The following is a 19,569-nucleotide window of genomic DNA, read 5'->3' as shown; positions in this document are numbered from 1 at the left end:
CTCCTGAACATCCTGCTGAATGATTCCTCCTATCAATGAAAAAACCGTGGGAGAGCCTCAGTTTTGTAGCTGTAAGATCTAAGATCACTTTTTCCACTACATCTTCTCATCTACTGAGGAAAGACAGACATAATTCAGAAGTGATCTGAATCTCATACTGCAGATTGGCTTAGGCAGTTTAACATTGCCTAAGGCAATGCTAAAATTGGTTTAGCTGCTCCTGCTGACTGCTCCCACTTCCCTGGGCAATCACCACTATCCATACCGGTTTGATGGAAAAAGAGTTCACTTAGTTATTTTCAAAACCCCAAAATATTAAAATGTGGGTTTTTTTTTAAGAAAATCAGTAAATATTACTACTTAGTAAGCACTTCCAAAAATTAGCTTTTGAAACTCTTAGACTGTACAGAAATTACTCTTTTTGCTTTGTTTTGTTTTTCCTGCTGAGTAGCCTTTGAAATGTGCATATTTAATCTGCATAGTGGTAATTTCACTTTTAAATAATCCTCCTGATTATTAAAGTGTTTTTCACAAAATATTTCCAAGTGTATCCATCCATACTCCTTTCATATTTTGCGGGGTTTATGCATATTAAGTGTCGTCTGGGGGATCTGTCTCCACCAAATAAATTACTTTTAAACAAATTGTGTGTCTTCTTTTGGTCAATTGTATCTTAATCCCCCTTAATGTACTTTGGAAATGAACTGGTTCTATTTCACAGGGTAACATTTAGTATGCCTTTATTTTTTTCTGAACTTACTTTTTAAGTGTAATGGTATATTTATGCAGGTTTCCTGTTATTAAAAGTATGAAGTTTCTTTGCAAGGCAGTATTTGAAGTCTAAAACACTTTAGTGACTCACAACTACTGTTAACATTATCTCTTTGAGTCATGCAGCCACGTTGTTTTGGGGATGGCCTATCTGTAAGAACTAAAAAGACACCATTAATCCTGTACAGCTTGCATGGCTGTATCCCTGCTCCTGCTGATACCCCAAAAATAAAATATAATTGAAATTATATTCTAATAGAATTTATATTAGAAATGAATATAATTCCAGTGGAATTGAGATTTCTAATAGAACAGAAAATACAGGAAGGGGTTGCCCACAATTTTGGGGAAGTGGGAATAAAGCCCTGGGCTTTGCGGCACCGCTTGTGTCGGTCACGGGCTGCTCTTCACAGCTCTTCAGATGACCTGCATTAAGCAACCCACACACAGCTGCGTTTAAAGTGGGAAAGATGCACTATTATTCTTTCTCAGACCCTCATTACTGAAGCTCAGACTCCATATTCCTGGGTGCCTATCAGTTTGACAAAGTTAATACACTTTTAAAAAAGGAGAAAACGATGCACTTCGAAGCATGCCCTTGCTCGTCTCTTCCAGAAGAACCCAGCGCACGTCCTGGTCGTGGTGCATCACCTGGTTTTGGACTGTTCATGCCCTCTCCCAGACACCAGTACAGGCTGGGGAGCGACCTTCTGGAGAGCAGCTCTGCGGAGAAAGACGTGGGTGTCATGGTGGATGATAAGTTGACCATGAGGCAGCAGGGTGCCCTCGTGGCCAAGAAGGCCAATGGGATCCTGGGGTATGTTAAGAAGAGAGTCTCCAGCAGGTCGAGGGAGGTGATCCTGCCCCTCTACTCAGCCCTGGTGAGGCCGCATCTGGAGTATTGTGTCCAGTTCTGGGCCCCACAGGACAAGAGGGATGTGGAGCTGCTGGAGAGAGTCCAGCGCAGGGCTACGAGGATGATCAGGGGCCTGGAACATCTGCCCTATGAGGAGAGGCTGAGGGAGCTGGGCCTGTTCAGCCTGGAGAAGAGAAGGCTGAGAGGGGACCTGAGCAGTATCTAGAAGTACCTCAAGGGAGGCAGTGAGGAGGATGGTGCCGGCCTCTTTTCAGTGGTGGCCACAGACAGAACTAGAGGAAACGGCCAGAAACTGAAGCACCAAAAGTTCCACAGGAACTTAAGGAAAAATTTCTTGCCAGTGAGGGTGCCAGAGCACTGGAACAGGCTGCCCAGAGAGGTTGTGGAGTCTCCTTCTCTGGAGATCTTCCAAACCCGCTTGGACGCAGTCCTGTGCCACGTGCTCTAGGTGACCCTGCGTGTGCAGGGGGTTGGACTAGATGACCTCTAGAGGTCCCTTCCAACCTTAAGGGTTCTGTGATTCTGTGATTCTCCCTGCACAGCAGACCAGACCGCCTGCTGCATGGACAAATGTGCTCAGGGAGTCCCTCTCGCTTTAGGGCTCGGTTCACAAAGCAACAAATTCCTGCACGTCCATGCAGCAAATTCCTGCATGTTGGAGGTGTGCATTTTTAGCTGTTGGTGCTGAACTTAATTTACCAATCATGTTTCTTCAAGAAAAAAAAAGAAGGGATTATACAATATATCGATAGAAGTGTTTGGAGACAAGTCATTTTAAAACACACTAACAAGTTCAGTCAGATGTGTATTTAATGTGCAATACTATATTTTCCCATTGTGTTTTTTATTTTTGTGCTCTTCCATGTCCATGCAATACTTAAATTGACAGAATACAAGTCATTCCTATTTATTAAGCCTTCATTAGTGATTGTATTCTTAAGAAAAATAAGAACGATGTTTGTCCAGGTAAAGGAAATTCCTAGTTTCATTGGCCATTAGGGATCATGCAGAGTGTAGCTATAACTTGAATCATTTGCCTTACTCCCCTGTGTTCTGGTTTAAAATGCCTAATGTGCTTTGCTCTCAGCAAGTTTATTTATTTACAACCACTCTTTTAATGCTGCGGGCTCCCTAAATGCACAGGGCATGGCTTTAACTCAGCAGAAGGCACCATATATTTTTATATTACCTGAGGTTATATAATCAAGTTTTTGCCTCCTGTTGCAGAACATTTAAACATGCCAGTCTCGATGCACTGTGTCATTTTGATGCATTTAAGCATTGCTGAATATAGATGTATTCACCATTGAAGCTCTTAGACTTATGATTTATAAAATAAATAGGTAGGTTGAATGCAATATATGTTGCTTATAAAAGGCAACCTGCCAATCCCCAAGTGTTACTGCAGTCTGTGTCCTTATCCGAGCTAAGAGGCAAAAAAGAGATGGGAAAAGGCTTGAGAAGGAAGAGAGTGCTTAGGAGTGTCTAATGGAATAAAATTAAAATAAAGATTCTTAGTGTCATCGCTGCCCGATCTTGGTCCTCCTTAACTGAAGCGTGCTCTGAGTTGGAGGATGCAGTGATGAGAACTAAGAACCAGTTAATATCTAGAAAGCGAGAACAGGAAAACCAGAAATGTTGCCGTTTCACGTTCCGCGTTTTCTTCCTTCGCCCACAATGAATCAGTTAAGTTTCTTCAAATCCGCCTAGAAATCGTGAATGCAATCGCTGGGCCACGTTTCCGTATTAATGGAGTAAGTCCAAACCATATTTTTCATTCACATTTTTTAGTATATTGGCATGTTCCCAGTATTTTTTTGTTCATTAGACAGAAAGAAATGCTTTCAAATTCCAGTGGCTTCACCTGGATTAGGGTAAAAAGATCCAAGTTAGCTCCGTGCAGTCACTTGGGGCCTGGATAACCTTCTCCATGGAGCTCCGATAAAAATACCCATGCTGCTCCTGGAACAAATTTGGGGCTAGAAGTGGATCAATTGGATTTTGTACTAGCCACTACTAGGCTCTGAGATTGCCAGATTTGGACCAATTGGGGTGGCTAGAGATGCTCCTTGGGACTTGTTATTTTGGGATTTCTCGGTCCACCTCAGCTCCCCTGTGGCTGCAGAAAACGGAGAACTGATTGCAGTGAGATAAATTAACCCAAAGTCAATGGCAACGGCGCTGCCGTAATTGCAACCAGGTTTTGGCTTGGAGACTTTCTTGGATCCCTGCTCCAATTCTGGGTCTTGCTTTGTAATGAAAAGAAGAAATCTTGGAAATCGTCTTAACGCCATCTGTAGAAGCGAAGACGTTGCAGCTTCACACAGTTTGTACATAACCAGCTCATTTTTTAAAAAGTATCTCTTTTATTTTCAGTGCCTGAGGAAATGATTTAATTTGTTTATGATCACATACATATGTATACATGAGTGTCAGTGTCTGTCTCATCCATAATAACTGTGGAGCCGGTTTCATCCACTTCCAAAAGAGGAATAAAGACCTAAATATATAAATGTAATAAAAGTATACATATTAAAAGCCAAGCAGATCTCATTAAATGCATTTAATGGATATAATTGCTGAGCCCGCATGCTAGTGGCCTCTGAGAGGGCCATGTGCAGGAGCTGAGCGCATGGTTTTAAAAACACAAATTTCAAGAAAACGCTCAAAATGCTCAGCTGTAACCTGCACCTTTGTATTGCTGTATCCTCCTCATTTCTGTGCAACGCTTGGGCCCTTTGCTTTTGTCGGGGAGTGCTGTTCAGCTGGTTTTTGTTTAGGAAGATATTTTAGAAAAAAAAAAAAAGAAAATTGCAAAATTGCACTAGCTCTGCTGTATTCCCCAGCATAATTGTTCTCAAGCACTTGAGGGTTGTACTGCTGTGGAGAATAATAGAAAACGTCAAGTGAGAAAATGTTCTTCATTTATCACATCTGTGGGGAAGATTTTTTTTTTTTACTTCCCACTATTTAGGTGGAAATAACAGCACAGGAATACCTGGAAATAGGTGCTAAAATTCAAAGCACACCTTCCACTTTGTCTTCTCCTCTGAAAACTTTCAGGCATCTTTAAACACAAAATAAGGTTTTCTGATTTCCTTACTGCGAAGCGCAGACACATGAGCTGCATTACAGCGGATTTTTCATTTCTGATGAGGTTTACTTTATTTTATTTATTTATTTTTCTCCCTGACACCTACAGGAGACACCGTAAGCAGCACTTTGTCTTCTGGCCGTTGGCACCCAGCACTGGGGGGGAAAAAAAAAAAGGAGTTTCTTTCCATTCTGCAGATGCGTCTGCAGATTGACACCTTCAAATTGCTTGGGAAGAAAGAAAGGCCCTTTTTGGGGGGGCGGATGGGGAGCTTTTTGGTGAAATATCTGCTGCTGGGGACACCCAACCTCTGCAAAGGGACCTCAAAACCGCCAGCTCTAACACCCAAAAACGTGGAGTGGAGCAGGCGCCTTCCTCTTCCTCCAGCCATCTGTCTGTGTCTGATGGTTCCCTTAGCAAAATTGCAGGGAAATACGTAAAATTAAGTGCAGGAAACAAATGCATGGAGCAAAAACGAAACCCTGAAAAGGGACAAGCTGGTGCCACAAGATGATTCCCAACCGCTGAGTAACTGCTTTGCACGAAGCTACACATATGTGTATATATATACATATATATATATAAAGTATAAAAATGAATATATATTGCTTCATACATATCCTTGAAGATATGCTTTCCTGCTGCAAACTGCAGCAAAAAAAAATGCTTTTTTTTTTCTCCTTTTGTTAGTCTATGGCTTCATTCCAGAGATTTTTATTTCCCCTTTTCCTATTTTCCAATCAGGTATAAGGAGATTTTAAAAGACATAACATAACGTGCTGCTTTCCTCTGCAAACTGCACCAGAAGTTATAACCACTGTTTTGCAGAGAATAATGGCAGGACCCGGAACTTGAAGCTTTGGAGATAGAACAGAAATGGCAAATTCCCAGATCCAGCGCAGTTTTAGGAAGCAGGATTGAAACTGTAGATGCCAAAATCCACCCCTGTCATTCTTCAAGGCAAATTCTGCATCTGCTTTTCATTTATTATTATTATTACTTTTTATTATTTTTATTTTTGTCATCATTTATGTTTAGTTATTTTAATTATGTTATTCTATTATTATTATTTCCCATCAGCAGTGGTGCCTGCTTATTAATGGAAGCGGAGGGAGGAAACGGAGGGTTTCCGTGGAAAACGCACCGCGCAAGATACCCCAGGCTGCGGGTGCCCAACGCCTCTTTTCCCGCTTTTCCCACTTATTCCCGCTCATTCCCGCCCGATTCCACGTGGTGCCCGGCGGGCACGCCGCGCGGCGGTGAACGCGCGCACACTTTCTGTCCCCTCTCGCTGCCCGTACCAGCCATGGCGGCACGGCCGGCTCCGCTTGCCAGCGCGTCCGGAGGCTTCTGCAGGACTACAACTCCCAGGAGCGCCCCGCGCCGGCGGCGCATGCGCGCGGCGCCATCTTGGCGCGGCTGCGTCCATGTCGCCGCCGCTGTAGGCACGGGGGGTTGTGTGTGTGGGGGGGGTGGTGAGCGTGCTGACTACAGCTCCCGTGGTGCTCCGCGGCGCGCGCGCCTGCGCGCTGCCGCCCGCCGCCATCTTGGTCCGGGGAAGCGCCGCCGCCGCCGCCGCCACTAAACAAACCCGCGAGCGGCGCCGCCGGGGCTGGGAGAGGGGGTTGCGTTACCGTCGGGGCCCTCCATGCGCCGGGCACGGCTGCGCAGGTGGGTTCCGCGCCCGGCGCTGCCGCGCTCCTTCCCTCCCCTCTGGGCTGCGGGGCAGCTCCCCTCCGGCGGGACCCGCGCCCCTCGCGCGGCTCCCGCCGCTTCCCTCACCCCGAGGGGGGGGGACCCGCCGCCGCCCGCTGCAGCCCCCCTTCTCTCAGCGCCCCCCGCGCCGAGCGCTGCGGAGCGGCCAGGGGCGGCCAAGGGGGGCGGCCCGATGGCGGGTCCCGGCGCCGCGAAGGTGCGACGGGGACGGCGCTTTTGTTCCCGCCGCCGCCTCCATCATCCCCCCGCCGGGCCGCTCCCCGTCTGGGAGCTCCATCCCCGCCTCTGGCCCCATCGCTGCCTTCCTTGCCCCGAAATCTCCATCAAGGGGAAGGGGAGGGCCGTTGTGTTTGTTTTGGCGGGGGTGGGGGTTGATGGGTTGGAAAGCTATTTTTAATTTTTTTTTTCTGCCTTCCTACCCCCTTTTTTGGCTATTCTGAGGTATAATAGGGCCGGTGCTAACCAGCTTACCCGGGAGGAAAGGAAAAGGCGGGGAGCCTGTGGGGAGCCGCAGGAGTGGTTGCAATAGGTGCTCCGTTCATAAAAGGAAGGAGGGGACTCGGAGCAGCGCTTCAGCATGAGAAAAGGCTCGAGGAGGAGAGGGCGAAACTCAGCAGCAAAAGGCTGATGAACCTGGGGAAGACAGAGCCCGCGGCCTTAGGAAGCGACCGCGTTCCTGCGTGGAGCAGCGTGCCATTTTACAGAGCAGGGAGCGGGGATGTGCCTGTGGAGCTGGGAACAAGCCGGGCAGAGCTGGCATTTAATTGGTTTGGAAATGGATAAACGCTGGACCGGGCGCTTACTGCGTTTATGTTCCTTTTCAGCGAGGGTGAGCTCTGTGGGAGCACCAGCGCCAGGGGAAGATGCCTGTCGTGTGGCCGACGCTTCTGGATCTCAGCAGGGATGAGTGCAAGAGGATCCTTCGCAAACTGGGTACAGTAAGATGCGATTTGTGGATCTGTATGTTTGCCCTTTTCGGATGTGGCTGCCAGCTGCTTCCAAGAAATACTTTAATATGTCCACAGGCAAGGAACAAGTCATTTCCTGCGTTTTGCATGTGTCATTGGCTTGACAGCCTTGGCTTAGAATGACGTTTGGCAGATGCTCTGCCTGAGCAGAATAAAGACAATTGGAGGTTGGACTAGATGATCTCTAGAGGTCCCTTCCAGCCTCAACCATTCTGTGATTTTGTGTGATTGTTTTGATGTGATAGAACTGCTGGTGGGTGCCCTCGTCCATCTCTACCTTGATGTTACTGGGTTGCAGTGCCCTTTTTGTGTCTACACGCACCAGCAAACCACCTGTTTGAGAGGATATTCTTCATTTATTTGTTAACTCTGTGTTAGACACCTTTTCTGTACCAAAACATGTAGCCCACATTTAATCGACTCAGTGAGATGGACTTCAAGTAGAAAATGTACTGTCCTAAGGACATGGAACCTAAGGGAAAAAAAAAAAGGTGTGACGCTGTGTTTGCAGTCTTCAGTTACACAGACTGTCAGTCAAATGTGAAAACAATGATTTTGCTTAACTGTCGTGATAACAGGAGCATTGATTGAAAATTCAATATCTGAGCCAAAAAAGAAAATGTTTCTCTACACAAGATTTTCGATGCTCTTTCTAAATAGCTCGTGCAAGAAGACATGATTATTTTGTAAACTAATATAGTTACTTGCTCTGTTCATACGCACCCCCTTCTGGCTACTGCTGGAGACGGAATACTTATCTTGACAGTCCGTTGATCTCATCTAGTGCAGTCGTTTTCACACTCTTAAATAACAGAAAAAAATCAAGCTGTGCAGGTAAAGTTTTGCCAGTAGAATGATGCTTAACATTAGAATGAAAAAATGGATTTCTTAACAGAAATTCAACTGAGAAGCCTAGTCTAGCAAATGATGTCAAAAAATAAGTTGAGGCTGTTGCTGACTCCTGTGACAGTGAAGTCACTTAGCTTTTCCCAAAGCTGAAACTCCGATTTTACTTGAATGTTAAGATTGCAGGCTGTGCTCCTTGACACTGCCAAGGTTGTTGCAGTTTGTAAAGCAATCTGCTTTACTTTGAGAGATGATAAGTTGTTTTTTTTTCACTTCCCCTTTTTATTTCATCCCTTGGGAATGTGGAATTTGCATTATCTTGAAGGAGATAGTCTGATTTGTGCGCTACGTTAGAACTAAGCTGTACGTCTACTAAAGTGACAGCCGTAGGTCTTAAGGGAGGCTTGAGACTAAGAGGAGCATTAAGAGCAATGGCAAGAAATTTGGACCACATCCATGCTGCTTATTTTTTTTAATGTAGCTCTATTGCCTAAAAGCATGTTTAAAAAAAAAAAAAAAAAAAGAGAGAGAGAAAAAGAAAAGAAAAACCTTCCACCCCAGCTGATGGCTCTGCTGGTGAAGCAGAGCCAAACAAAACTGCAGCTACACCTCCTTCAATGACATAACGTGGGCTGACAGGAAACAAATTCCTTTTTGCTGGCATGAGCTATGTCCCCACAAGAGGGCCCTGCCAGTGGAGCAGGATCACAGCTGTAGCAGACCCGTTCCCTAGGGCAGAGAAGCCCTTGGTTTAAGTAGAGAAACCCTCCAGAAGACTGGACAGGAGAGTCATAAAGCCCATCCATAGAGCTGGTTATAGGATCCAGCTTTCCACGCTCCCAATCCAACATCTCACTTGGTTGGCAGTTCTGCAGGACCAGGGTACTCTGCAAAAACAAAAGCAGGGTGCGAGTGAGATCGAAATGTACCCAAAAGGGGTAATAGGTGGTGTTATTCTGCACTGTTTGGGGTTTATAGCTGAATAAAGGGCAGCCTTACATTTGAAATAATGGTCTATATTTGGCAAACCTCTTTTTTAAAGGGTTTTTTTTCAGCTGTTTCCTGTCGAACAGAGCGCATCAGGTAGTGTTTCCTACACCAATATAAGGCTGGCGGAGCTAGTTGATACTTTTTCTGTGATTTTTACAAATTTCTTAAAAGCCAGCATTTTAAAGGCTTAGTTTAGAGGAACTTTATTCAAAACAAACAAACAAAAATCTCTCCTTGCTAAATAATACGATTGTATCTGGGATTACTCTGTGTTGTTAAGAGAGGAAAAAAATAATTAGCATCCCAAATATTGTAGCGTGGTTGTCTAAATGCTGATATTAGTAATAACCATTGCATTAATTAGCAAGTGTTTTGTAACCAAAGCTGCAGATGCTTCTGTAGGTCAGTCCACATCCCTGTGCAGGCTGTATATTTAACCAAAGTGACTCTGCTTTATGTTTTGTCTGCTTAATCAGGACAGGAGAGCAGGGTGTCTTTTCAGCAGGATTCCTTGATTTGATTTGTAAATTAGCTCTTTGGAATCGTACTCTGAGTGCCTTCCAAGTAGCATCAGTCGTCTTTATATCGCAGCTAATTTCAGACAGATTCTTTAGGCTCTTGCTAGGTTTGGGCTGGCCTCCTTTTTATTCTTATTTTTGGTGATTAGGATCTCTTGTGGGTTTTGTTTGTTTTGGTCGCAGAAATGGGATGTTGAATGAAAGACACCTACGTAAGTATCAAAAAAATGTGTATCACTAGCATGACTATTAATAACAATTTTTTAAAAAAATATACACTGCTAAGCATAGAACAGCAAGTCATTCTTTGTTACTCTTGATTGTTTTTTTTTTTTTTTTTTTTTTTTTTATTAGGTGTAGTAGTCACCTTAATAGGACAGAATTTGGAAAATTCAATATCTTTTACTGTTTATTTTTTAAATAGCACTTACATAGATCTCATGGAATTATATTTTTATCATAACTCCTTTTTTGTGGGTTAATCTCTGTGTACATTTACAAATACCTGGATCATGTTTTTTTTGATGTATTGGGCAGGTTGAAGGCACTGTGTTTCATTTTTCTGTTTGAAGCAGTTGTGTATATCAAGTAAATGGACTTAAAAGTTAAAAATTACCATATTCAACAAACTAGAGCTGGTATTTTACATCCTAATTAAGGAGCAGCATTAGCAGAAAAAGATCATTTGCTCTTCCAGTAAGATTTTTCGTAAGACCAAATAAAACCTTTCTTTCGCATGGTGAGTCTTCCCATGGAACTTTCAATAATGGTCTATGATATTTTCTCCTCCTTCTAGAGAATTCTAAGCTGCTGGTCATTTTTTTTTTTTTTTCTCCCTCAAAGCCTTCAGGCTGACCTGTCAGAGAGAGCTGGGAGAATTCTCTTGGGTTTGTGAACTCCTTTCTAGATCATCTTTCGTGAAGACACAATTCTATTTCATAGACAAGCTGTATGCTGCAGAGCAATTGACTGATGGAGTTCTAAATTGTTAGTCTCTTTTGAAAAGCACTATGTAATTGAAAGGCATGTTCCTTTTTGTGATTTTGAAAATTAATAGAATACTGTCAGTAATACTGAAAATAACATTTTCCTTTGCTGTGAATGTTAAATAAAACTACAATTTGCTCCAATTCTTTAGAACTGGAGGCATATGCAGGTGTCATCAGTGCCTTACGTGCACAGGGAGACCTTACGAAGGAGAAGAAGGATCTTCTTGGAGAACTCTCTAAAGTGCTTAGGTAATCATAACATTTTTAAACTTGTCTAGTATGTTCAGATGAACTGTTTCCATCGAGGATATTGTGCCTTTTTTGTGTGTGTGTGTCTTTGTCACCCTAATGCAATCTCCTAGTGGAGCTGTGATTCCTATCCAGTATGGGATAGCCTCCGTGGTTGAGGATTTACTGTTTTGGGTTTATTTGAGATGCGTGTTGGGAATATTGCAGCAAGCATGAGCACACTGGCTTGTAGCATGAGTGCCTGCTGGCTTAGAGTTTCATTAACGTGGGATTTGAAGGCATTGGGTCCAAGTTATAATAATGAGGAAAGCTGCATGTTCCATGCACTTTAAAATCATTGCTGTCTTTAGGAGATTGGATTTCAGCTGTTTTGCAGTGGTAGCCTGCAAACAGTAATATTCTCTTTATTCTTGAATAATAGTTTTCAAACAATAATATGTTCTTCTTGTGATAGCAAAAATTAAGTGACGATCTTTCAAATGTAAATGCCTCTTCCCTTTGGTCCTCCGAGTAGATTATTCATAAGTTTCATTTATCTAGAAGTTTTAGATAAATGTTCACGTCCTCCTCTGACTAAAATATATTGGTATCTTTCCCTCCTCCTCTTCTCTCCCCCACAAAAGTATTTCAACGGAAAGACATCGTGCCGAAGTTCGGAGAGCAGTAAATGATGAACGATTAACAACTATTGCACACAAGTAAGTTATAGGTCATTTTTTATGTGATTTCCAAAGATATCCACTGGAAAATCCATTATTCCTTAACCTGAATGATAGAACTTGGAAGATTGATAGTGGCTTAAAGAATAGTAGTTTAAACAGTGTATGGGTATAGGAGGATCAGTTTTACATCAGGATACTGGAAAGAATTATTTAGTATGTTCATGTTTTGGATCTAAGCTATTCCATTCACTGAACAAATGTGATTTGGATGCAGTCTTTTCATGGAGAGCTTTCAGTAAAATAGACTAGAAGAAACAAAGGGTAGAGAAAAGAGAGGAAACATAAGCAAGATGAGTAACCTCGTATACAGCTTTCATGTCTGTTCTATGATTTTTTTTTAAGTTCCGTTTTGTTCAAATCCATTTGATGTGGTTACACAAAGAGGGAATTAACTACACAGACAAGGGAAGGGAGGAGATGGGAGAGATTAGTGAAAAACAATATATCAACACAGAGGAGAAAAAGGGTCAGAGTGAAAACCTGCAGAAGGCTTTATAAAGACATCAGTGTCCCCTGTTCTTGGCTTGAACTGCTTGACACGACTGCTGTCATGGCATCAAATGGGATGGTTTCTCCTTGCATTTGCTCTCCTGAACTCCACATGATCTTGTGGAATAGAGAGAAATGAGAGAACAAGTGCTTGCATATATCTGATAGATGCTTAATAGTCTTGCCATTAAAAAAGTCTTTAAACAAACTAGTCTATAAAAGTGCCTCTATTTTTGTTTCTTTTTGCATATTATAACCAGGGCTTTTAAAATTTGACTATTATAACCTAAATGCTATGGGGAGGCAAAATGAAAGCATACAAGTAACTGGCCCCTTTAGAAGTACATTATTTACCAAACAGAAAACACTGGCTTCTTTACGCTTCATTAAAGAATGAAAGTGAATAATGGAGGGGGAAAAAAAAATAGTTATAAAAATTGGTTTTCTTCCTTGAGTTTCTTCTTACTAGTTATATACTGGTACTAGCTCTGTTTTTCCATTTTATGAAATAAGCATACTGTTTGTCCTGAATTACAGAACTTCAAACAGATAAGCTATATAATCTAGACATGGTGCAACTAAAATACTATTTTTTTTTCTTTCTTTCCTCTGTTTAATTTCTTCCTAAGCGGTAGATTATAATATAGTATTTTACTTAAATGATTTGCTATCAGACTTTTAAAATCAGACTTTGCCAGCTTTCCTATTTGGAACATTTTGTTTTACTTTTGATGTTAAAAATATATTTTTACTTAAGATTATGAAGCTCTTTTTATGCTGCATGAATATGTATCAGGAATGCTAAAGCATATTTGGATTTAACAGCAACTTCTCTACTTAGATAAGAATAGCATTTTACTGAAGCATTCTAGTTTATCTTCAAGTATTAAGGTGAAGAGAAAGCAGCAGGCTTGTTTCTGTTGAGGAAGAAGTACGGTGTGTATCTTAAGTGCTGTTACTTTTCTGCTGAGGTAAAGCAAGATTTACTCCCCTTCCCTGCATCATAATTAGTTTGGGGAGTGTTTATGGTTTTGGGGGAGGGTTGTTATCTAGCTGTTTTTGTCATCCAGACATCCATAGGGTGCCAGCACTATGTGAGGTTTTGAACTTGTCATCCACAGACCTCTGGTCCTTTAAGGGTTCTCTAAAACAGTGTTAAAAGGAAAAAAATGCCTTGGGAGGGTTTCTACATCAGGTAGAAAAATGAAAGATTTTCATGAAATGAGAAAGACTGGAGATTATTACCTACTATGTCTTAAGGAAGAGCCTTGTAGATAATCACTGTTGGAAAAAAGACTGAATAAGAAACATTGAGTATTTTGGAAAGTCAACGGAATACTTACAGAATGTGCATTTCTGTCTAGTATGTCTGGACCAAATAGCTCTTCAGAATGGTCTATAGAAGGACGTCGACTGGTGCCGCTGATGCCACGGCTTGTCCCACAAACAGCTTTTACTGTCACAGCTAATGCTGTTGCCAACGCAGCTGTCCAGCACAATGCATCTCTTCCAGTCCCCGCAGAAACCGGAAACAAAGAAGGTGAGACGTGCTGGTAATCGTCTGCAAAGTGTGGAAATACAATGTCACATTATAAAATGTTATCTTAAATCTGCAGCCTTAGGTATTTTTTTCATTTTAAGTCTGAGTCTTCTTGCAGGGTGTTCATTGAAATGCAAAAATTCTTCCTTTTTTAAAGGTGCTTTTACAGCATCTGCAGTGTAAATCTCACGGTATTATGTTAGCAGGGGACAACTAGCTCCAGAGGAAAAAGAAATCACTGGTTAACTTCTTAATCCCTGCAATCTAGATAACCTTCAATTGTTGGTCCAGCGTTTTGTATAGTTCTTAGGTGGTGGAAAAATGTTTCAGATCAATTTAGCACTGTAAGTATGGGTTCTTCTAAGTTTTGTTGATATTCGAGACAATCTTCAAGAATGAATATTCAAAATACTCTTTTTTTTTAATTAACTTCAGATTAATTATGTCAAGCTACTAAGTTGAAAAATAGCTTTCCACCTTTCCCACTTCTTTTCAGTAATGTTTTTATACATTCCGTCTAACTTGGCTGAATGGGCTTGAATTATGTTTCATGCAGCTAGGGAATGTCTAACACTTCTTGAAATAGGTTTTGTGAGGAATATTGAATCATGATTCTATTATTTTTAAATAGCCATTGAAAAAGGCTGTTTAAGAGAAATAGTAATTGTATTAGTATATAAAAAAGCCTGTCGGTTTCTTCAGCTGACTTACCTCTGAGGAGGGGCACTATTTACTGTGAGTTACAAATCTGGACAAGCATTGTATGTCCTTTGCAAAAATAACTTAATGCTTTTAATTCTTTTATTTTTAACTGTAATGTAAAACGTATAATTAATATAAATCAAAAGCTAGAATTGTCAACACAAATTTTTGGGGACTGGAGAAGGACAAATAAACTTCTGCATTTTCTTGATAGGTATTTAATTCTACGGTCATGCTTAGATCAAACTAGGGTTTCAGCTAACAGTAAAGGGACCACAGAGGCCCCATTATCCATCAAAGATGTGGATAATGACCCAAGAAGTCTTTGGCTTCTTCACAAATGTTAAAATAGTGATAGAATGATGGGATTCTGCACTTGAGTTATATGGAAGGTGTCTTTTCTCCTCTTCAGTGGTGGTTTGCTATTCCTACACAAGTACCACTTCAACCCCAACATCTACCCCTGTTCCAAGTGGCAGTGTAGCAACAGTGAAGTCCCCCAGACCTGCCAGTCCAGCCTCCAGTGTAGTCGTCTTGCCAAGTGGAAGTGCAGTTTACGTCAAAAGTAAGTGATGCCAGTAACTGATTAACAAAAGGGGAAGAAAAGGCCAGTCTTGTGGCTGAAGCATGATCTCTGAGTTAGGCACTCTCACTGACCTTGGGCAAGTCACTTAGTGCCTTTATACCCTTAGCTTAGGCCACAGGATGGAGGTAGGTCCCCTTTCAAATAAATTGTATTCAGGATAAATCCACTGAGTGTAAAAACGCTATAGGGACACCTGATGGCAAAGAGTGAAATGTGTTATAAAAACATAACATAGGAATTGTTGTAGTTAGTGGACTTTAACCCAGCTTACTTGGAAGTTGTTTTTAAGGTGGGTCCTGCTTGTTGCTTCTGCAGAGGACTTCCCTCTTTCTTCTTGTGTTTAAATAATGCATGGTTATAACTTATCACTTAGGTTAGAAAAGGTCCCTCCTTCTCACTTTCTTAGGGGACCTAAACTTTTCTAGAAGGCAATAATTTGGCAAGTACATTCCCTTATTTCAGTGAGAGAGAGATTCAGATATTTTTACTGGCTCCCTGTTGATTTAGAGCAGCCTGTCATTAATTAAGGATTTAGCTGTTTATATACTGTATTGAAGTAATATAAGCTTAAGAGAAGAGAGGAATTTCTATATTGTCCTCTCTGTTGTCCTCTATAATTCTATGTTGTCCTCTAAGGTTTAACCAAGAGTGTTTAACCATGTTGGCATACTCTGTGGTATGTCTGGAAGCAGGTTGTAGTGAAGCTTGGATATCTAGGCAACCATGAAAATCCCATCAGAGTCCTATCACTTAAGTATTTAAACTTGGAATTGCAGTGTATCCTGCCTAGAAACACCCTTTTATCAGTTCTTTCTTTGACTAATAAATCAGCTAGTTCTAAATGCAGAGCTTATATTTTCATTAGAGTCTCCACTGCATTAAAACATTAAAGGTATTTTTACTTCAAATGTTTCTTTCTCTCCATATTTGATTTTTGGTGCCTATCAATATTCAAATACAAATAAAGATTAATAGAGAAGTTGTGCTATCTGGGTGGATTTTTTTGTTTTGTTTTGTTCTTTTAAGCTCACTGGCTAACAGCTGCATTTTAAAATTATGTTAATCTTTGTGCTGTATTGATATGTGTATATAAACTTCTAGCTAGCCAGAAGTGTCATATTGAACATAGTTGCTTACAAACCACCATCTTTTATGATTATATTAATCCATGGAATTAATTAAATCAAAAAGTTTAGTTTTTCTGATTTAATGCACTAATAATTTTAAAGATTTAAGAGAGAGTGGTCTTAAAATTTTAAGAATTTAATTTAGACTTCTTTGAATTGTTACATGGCAATGAGTATAAAACAGATCTAGATGCATGATGGATGGCTGAAAAGTTTTTTTTTTTTCCCCCATTTCATGCACTTCATATTGTTCTTTTTTTTAAGGAATTATACTTTTTTCCAAATGTGTTATTTGAGTCATGCTAGTTTAAACAATCCCAGTTTTATGTGGATTAGAGCAAACTCGGGAGGTCTGGGTTATAATCGTGATTTTGCCACTGATCTGTTGTGTGACCTCCTCTAAGTCACAGTCTGATTGAGCCATTAACCCCTCCAAGCCTCTGCTGCTTTTCTTGTCAAGGGCGAGTTATAGCCAAGCTTCGAGGGTTACGTTTCACCCAGTGCTTGTGGAAAACTTGGTACTAGTACAAATTCTAACCTGAAGTTACAAGAATATTGTTCTTACAGAACCCTAGCAATGAAAATGAGACAAAATGTATTCTACACGAAATACTGCTCTGTTTAGTTGATCTGTTGCTTGTGTATATGCATATTTTATGGAAGGGAACTGCTCAGAAACAGCTTTATCTTCAGCATTTCATGGTTACCCACCACAACAGCTTCCCATCTGCGTGTGCACTTTTGATTCAGATGAATCCCGAGATTTTGAAATTTCTGCCCATTTCCATTTAGATCAGTGACCTCCCTTTTACAACTTAGTGCTCTCAATACTTAGAGCCTGTAATAGACTCTAGAGGTGTGTAACCAATTCTCTGCTTTATGGACAAGGATTACCAATTGTTAGGAGGATTTTGATCTCTGCACTCTTAGATCTACATTTAATCCATGTTGCTACTAACTGCTAAAACTATTTTTTTGATTTCAAAGCAAGGTTAAAATACAATTTCTGTTAGTTCCCTTTCAGACTTCTGCATAGCTCTGAAATGTACCTGCCAGTAAACTGGTTATATAGTGAAAAAAAAGCCCTTTTTTTTTTTTTTTCCTTTTTTTCCCCAAGCCATTTTGCTGTGGCACTGAGCACTTTCTCATCATGTAAATTCCTTTGCCTTCACTTTTCAATGCCAAAATTATTTAGTTATCCTAATTAGAGACTGACCCTAATTAGATCCTGATCCTAATTAGACATTTATTGCCAACCAAGTTTTCTTGGTTGGCAGCAAGACTGCATTTGACTATGACAGCTTTTTTCTTTTGCGTTTCTTTTTTTTCTCTGTAGAAAATAAGTTTTTGTCTGCAAGACACAGGCATAAGGAGGAAGACCTTTTTTTTTTTTTAAGTGAAAGTCAATATTACCTTTTGTGCATATCTTTTTTTTTTTTAATCTGTTTAGCTTTATATAATTTGGTAGCCATAAACACCCTGTGATAGTTTTAAATAAAATTCAAGGTAATTAGAGAATGTCTTTCTATAATATATGCCATTCTGTGAGCCTCTTACCTGCTTTTTAAAGTTTTATAGTGATTTAAGACCAGTGAATCATGTCGTGGAGTTACCAGTTGCTCAGCTGAATCCGTTGCAGCAGATTTGTTTTATACATGTGCAGTAGATGGTGGAGAAGAACAAACTCCTTGGAGGCCAGACTTTACTTTTTATATGTGTGTGACTGCATGTTAGGCAACATTTTTTTGTCTGTTGCAGAAAGTGTTACAAGGCAGAAGCTTTTAAACTGAGCTTGGACCTTCCTATCTCAGTTTAGAAATAGGCACTAGGATGCAAAGCTGAGGTTAAAGGAAGCAGTGTGCAGTAAACACAAAGTAGGTGCAAGGATTTACGTCAAAGACTACAATGGGATAAACTTCAATAGTCCATTTGCTGTAAAGAAAACCATCACCAAAACAGTAGTGAACTGTGGGCTTTTAAATCAAAATGTGCCTGGCATCCTAACCCCTTGTGTGTGTAGTTTCGTTGATCAAACTCCTGGAGACAGAGTGAAACCCCTGTACTGGATCTTATGTTCTTTTAATCTCTTAAACAGACTAAAGTAAATGACTGAAGAGCTTGGTTTTCTGTATATAGATATATTTATTTATGACCTTGTAAATATGGTCTGTATCAAGGACTGAGAGCATTTCTGATCTCTTGTAGGCTAATTATGAATCGTAAGATGTAATTCATCCTCTTTTTTTATTGGAGATGGTATAAGACTCAGCAAGTTTCACATGTTTTAGAAAACACTGAGAGCCAGATGGGGAAAATACAGTTTACAAAAGTACTTCTTTTCCAGGTGTCAGCTGCTCGGATGATGATGAAAAGCCCCGCAAAAGACGGCGAACTAATTCTTCTAGTTCCTCCCCTGTTCTCCTGAAGGATGTCCCGAAGGCGGTGACTCCTGTCACCAAAACTATCACCGTGCCTGTAAGTGGCAGCCCGAAGATGAGTAATATAATGCAGAGCATTGCCAACTCCTTACCACCACACATGTCGCCTGTGAAAATAACCTTCACTAAGCCCTCAACACAGACAACAAACACAACAACGCAGAAGGTATGTGAGGGAAGCTGCCAAATGTTTCTTTATTTGTGTTTTTTTATCAATGAGTAAGATGTGATGTTTGACTCGATCTTTCTATGAAGTGTCTAGCTGTGTTTTAAGGATTACTCTTTAATCCCTCTTTAAAACAAACAAAGAGCAAACCGAAGTCTTGTATGAATTGAGTTCACCTGTGTGTGAAAGGACCTGGATTGACAGCCGTGGAGACTGAAGCCCTCTTTTTATCCACAGAACAGGTACAGCACAGGCAGCGGGAGTGCAAGCTTCCCCCAGACTGCCCCAGCAATGTGCCTCAACCCTGACCTGAAGGGACCACTTCTAGGGATGAGAGGGGATTCAGTCTCCATGCTCATTCAATTCTTGGCCTCTCTGGTGAGACTGCCAACAAGGTTGCCAGTTAGTACCATTTGTGGTGTTGGGTTTTGTGATATGGACACTAGTCCACTGAGAACTGGATCACATAGGCCTCTGAACAGCCTTCAGATGGTAACAACTATTGGTCAAAGGTAATCTTTCTTATTTCTATTTTCCTTATTTATAATTATTCTTTGCAGTAATAGAATTCCAAGTGAGTCTGGCATGGGCTTACCCATGCTGTCTCCTTTTGTCTAGAGACTACTTTTTGCATCTATAAAGTTTATTCCTGGAGGTGATCAAAAAAATGATGTGGGGCTTTATTTACCTTTCAGTTCTGATGTGCCATTTTTCATTGTGCATTAACAGTATTATGGTGGCCAAAATAAACCATGTCACTTCAGATGAGTGTGCCCAAGTT

At 41.0% G+C, this 19,569-nt stretch overlaps 1 protein-coding gene across 1 annotated transcript in view; it reads left to right on the top strand.

The window, feature by feature from the left end:
- Positions 1-6,356: 6,356 nt before the first annotated feature.
- The window catches only part of EMSY (EMSY transcriptional repressor, BRCA2 interacting), a 37,229-nt gene continuing 24,016 nt past the window's right edge, over positions 6,357-19,569 (top strand). Inside the window, exons 1-7 of the mRNA XM_088535011.1 lie at positions 6,357-6,413; positions 7,283-7,391; positions 10,919-11,018; positions 11,642-11,716; positions 13,594-13,769; positions 14,884-15,036; positions 18,529-18,788. Of these exons, the coding sequence (XP_088391137.1) occupies positions 7,322-7,391; positions 10,919-11,018; positions 11,642-11,716; positions 13,594-13,769; positions 14,884-15,036; positions 18,529-18,788 (834 nt within the window). The 5' untranslated portion in view covers positions 6,357-6,413; positions 7,283-7,321. The remainder of the gene's footprint in view (positions 6,414-7,282; positions 7,392-10,918; positions 11,019-11,641; positions 11,717-13,593; positions 13,770-14,883; positions 15,037-18,528; positions 18,789-19,569) is intronic.

Source organism: Tinamus guttatus, unplaced genomic scaffold, assembly GCF_059628265.1.
Source record: "Tinamus guttatus ecotype Peru unplaced genomic scaffold, ASM5962826v1 Tinamus_guttatus_pri_ptg000602l, whole genome shotgun sequence".
Classification (NCBI taxonomy): domain Eukaryota; kingdom Metazoa; phylum Chordata; class Aves; order Tinamiformes; family Tinamidae; genus Tinamus; species Tinamus guttatus.
The sequence above is the reverse complement of the archived record's forward strand: the minus strand, read 5'-3'. Positions and strand labels throughout refer to the sequence as shown.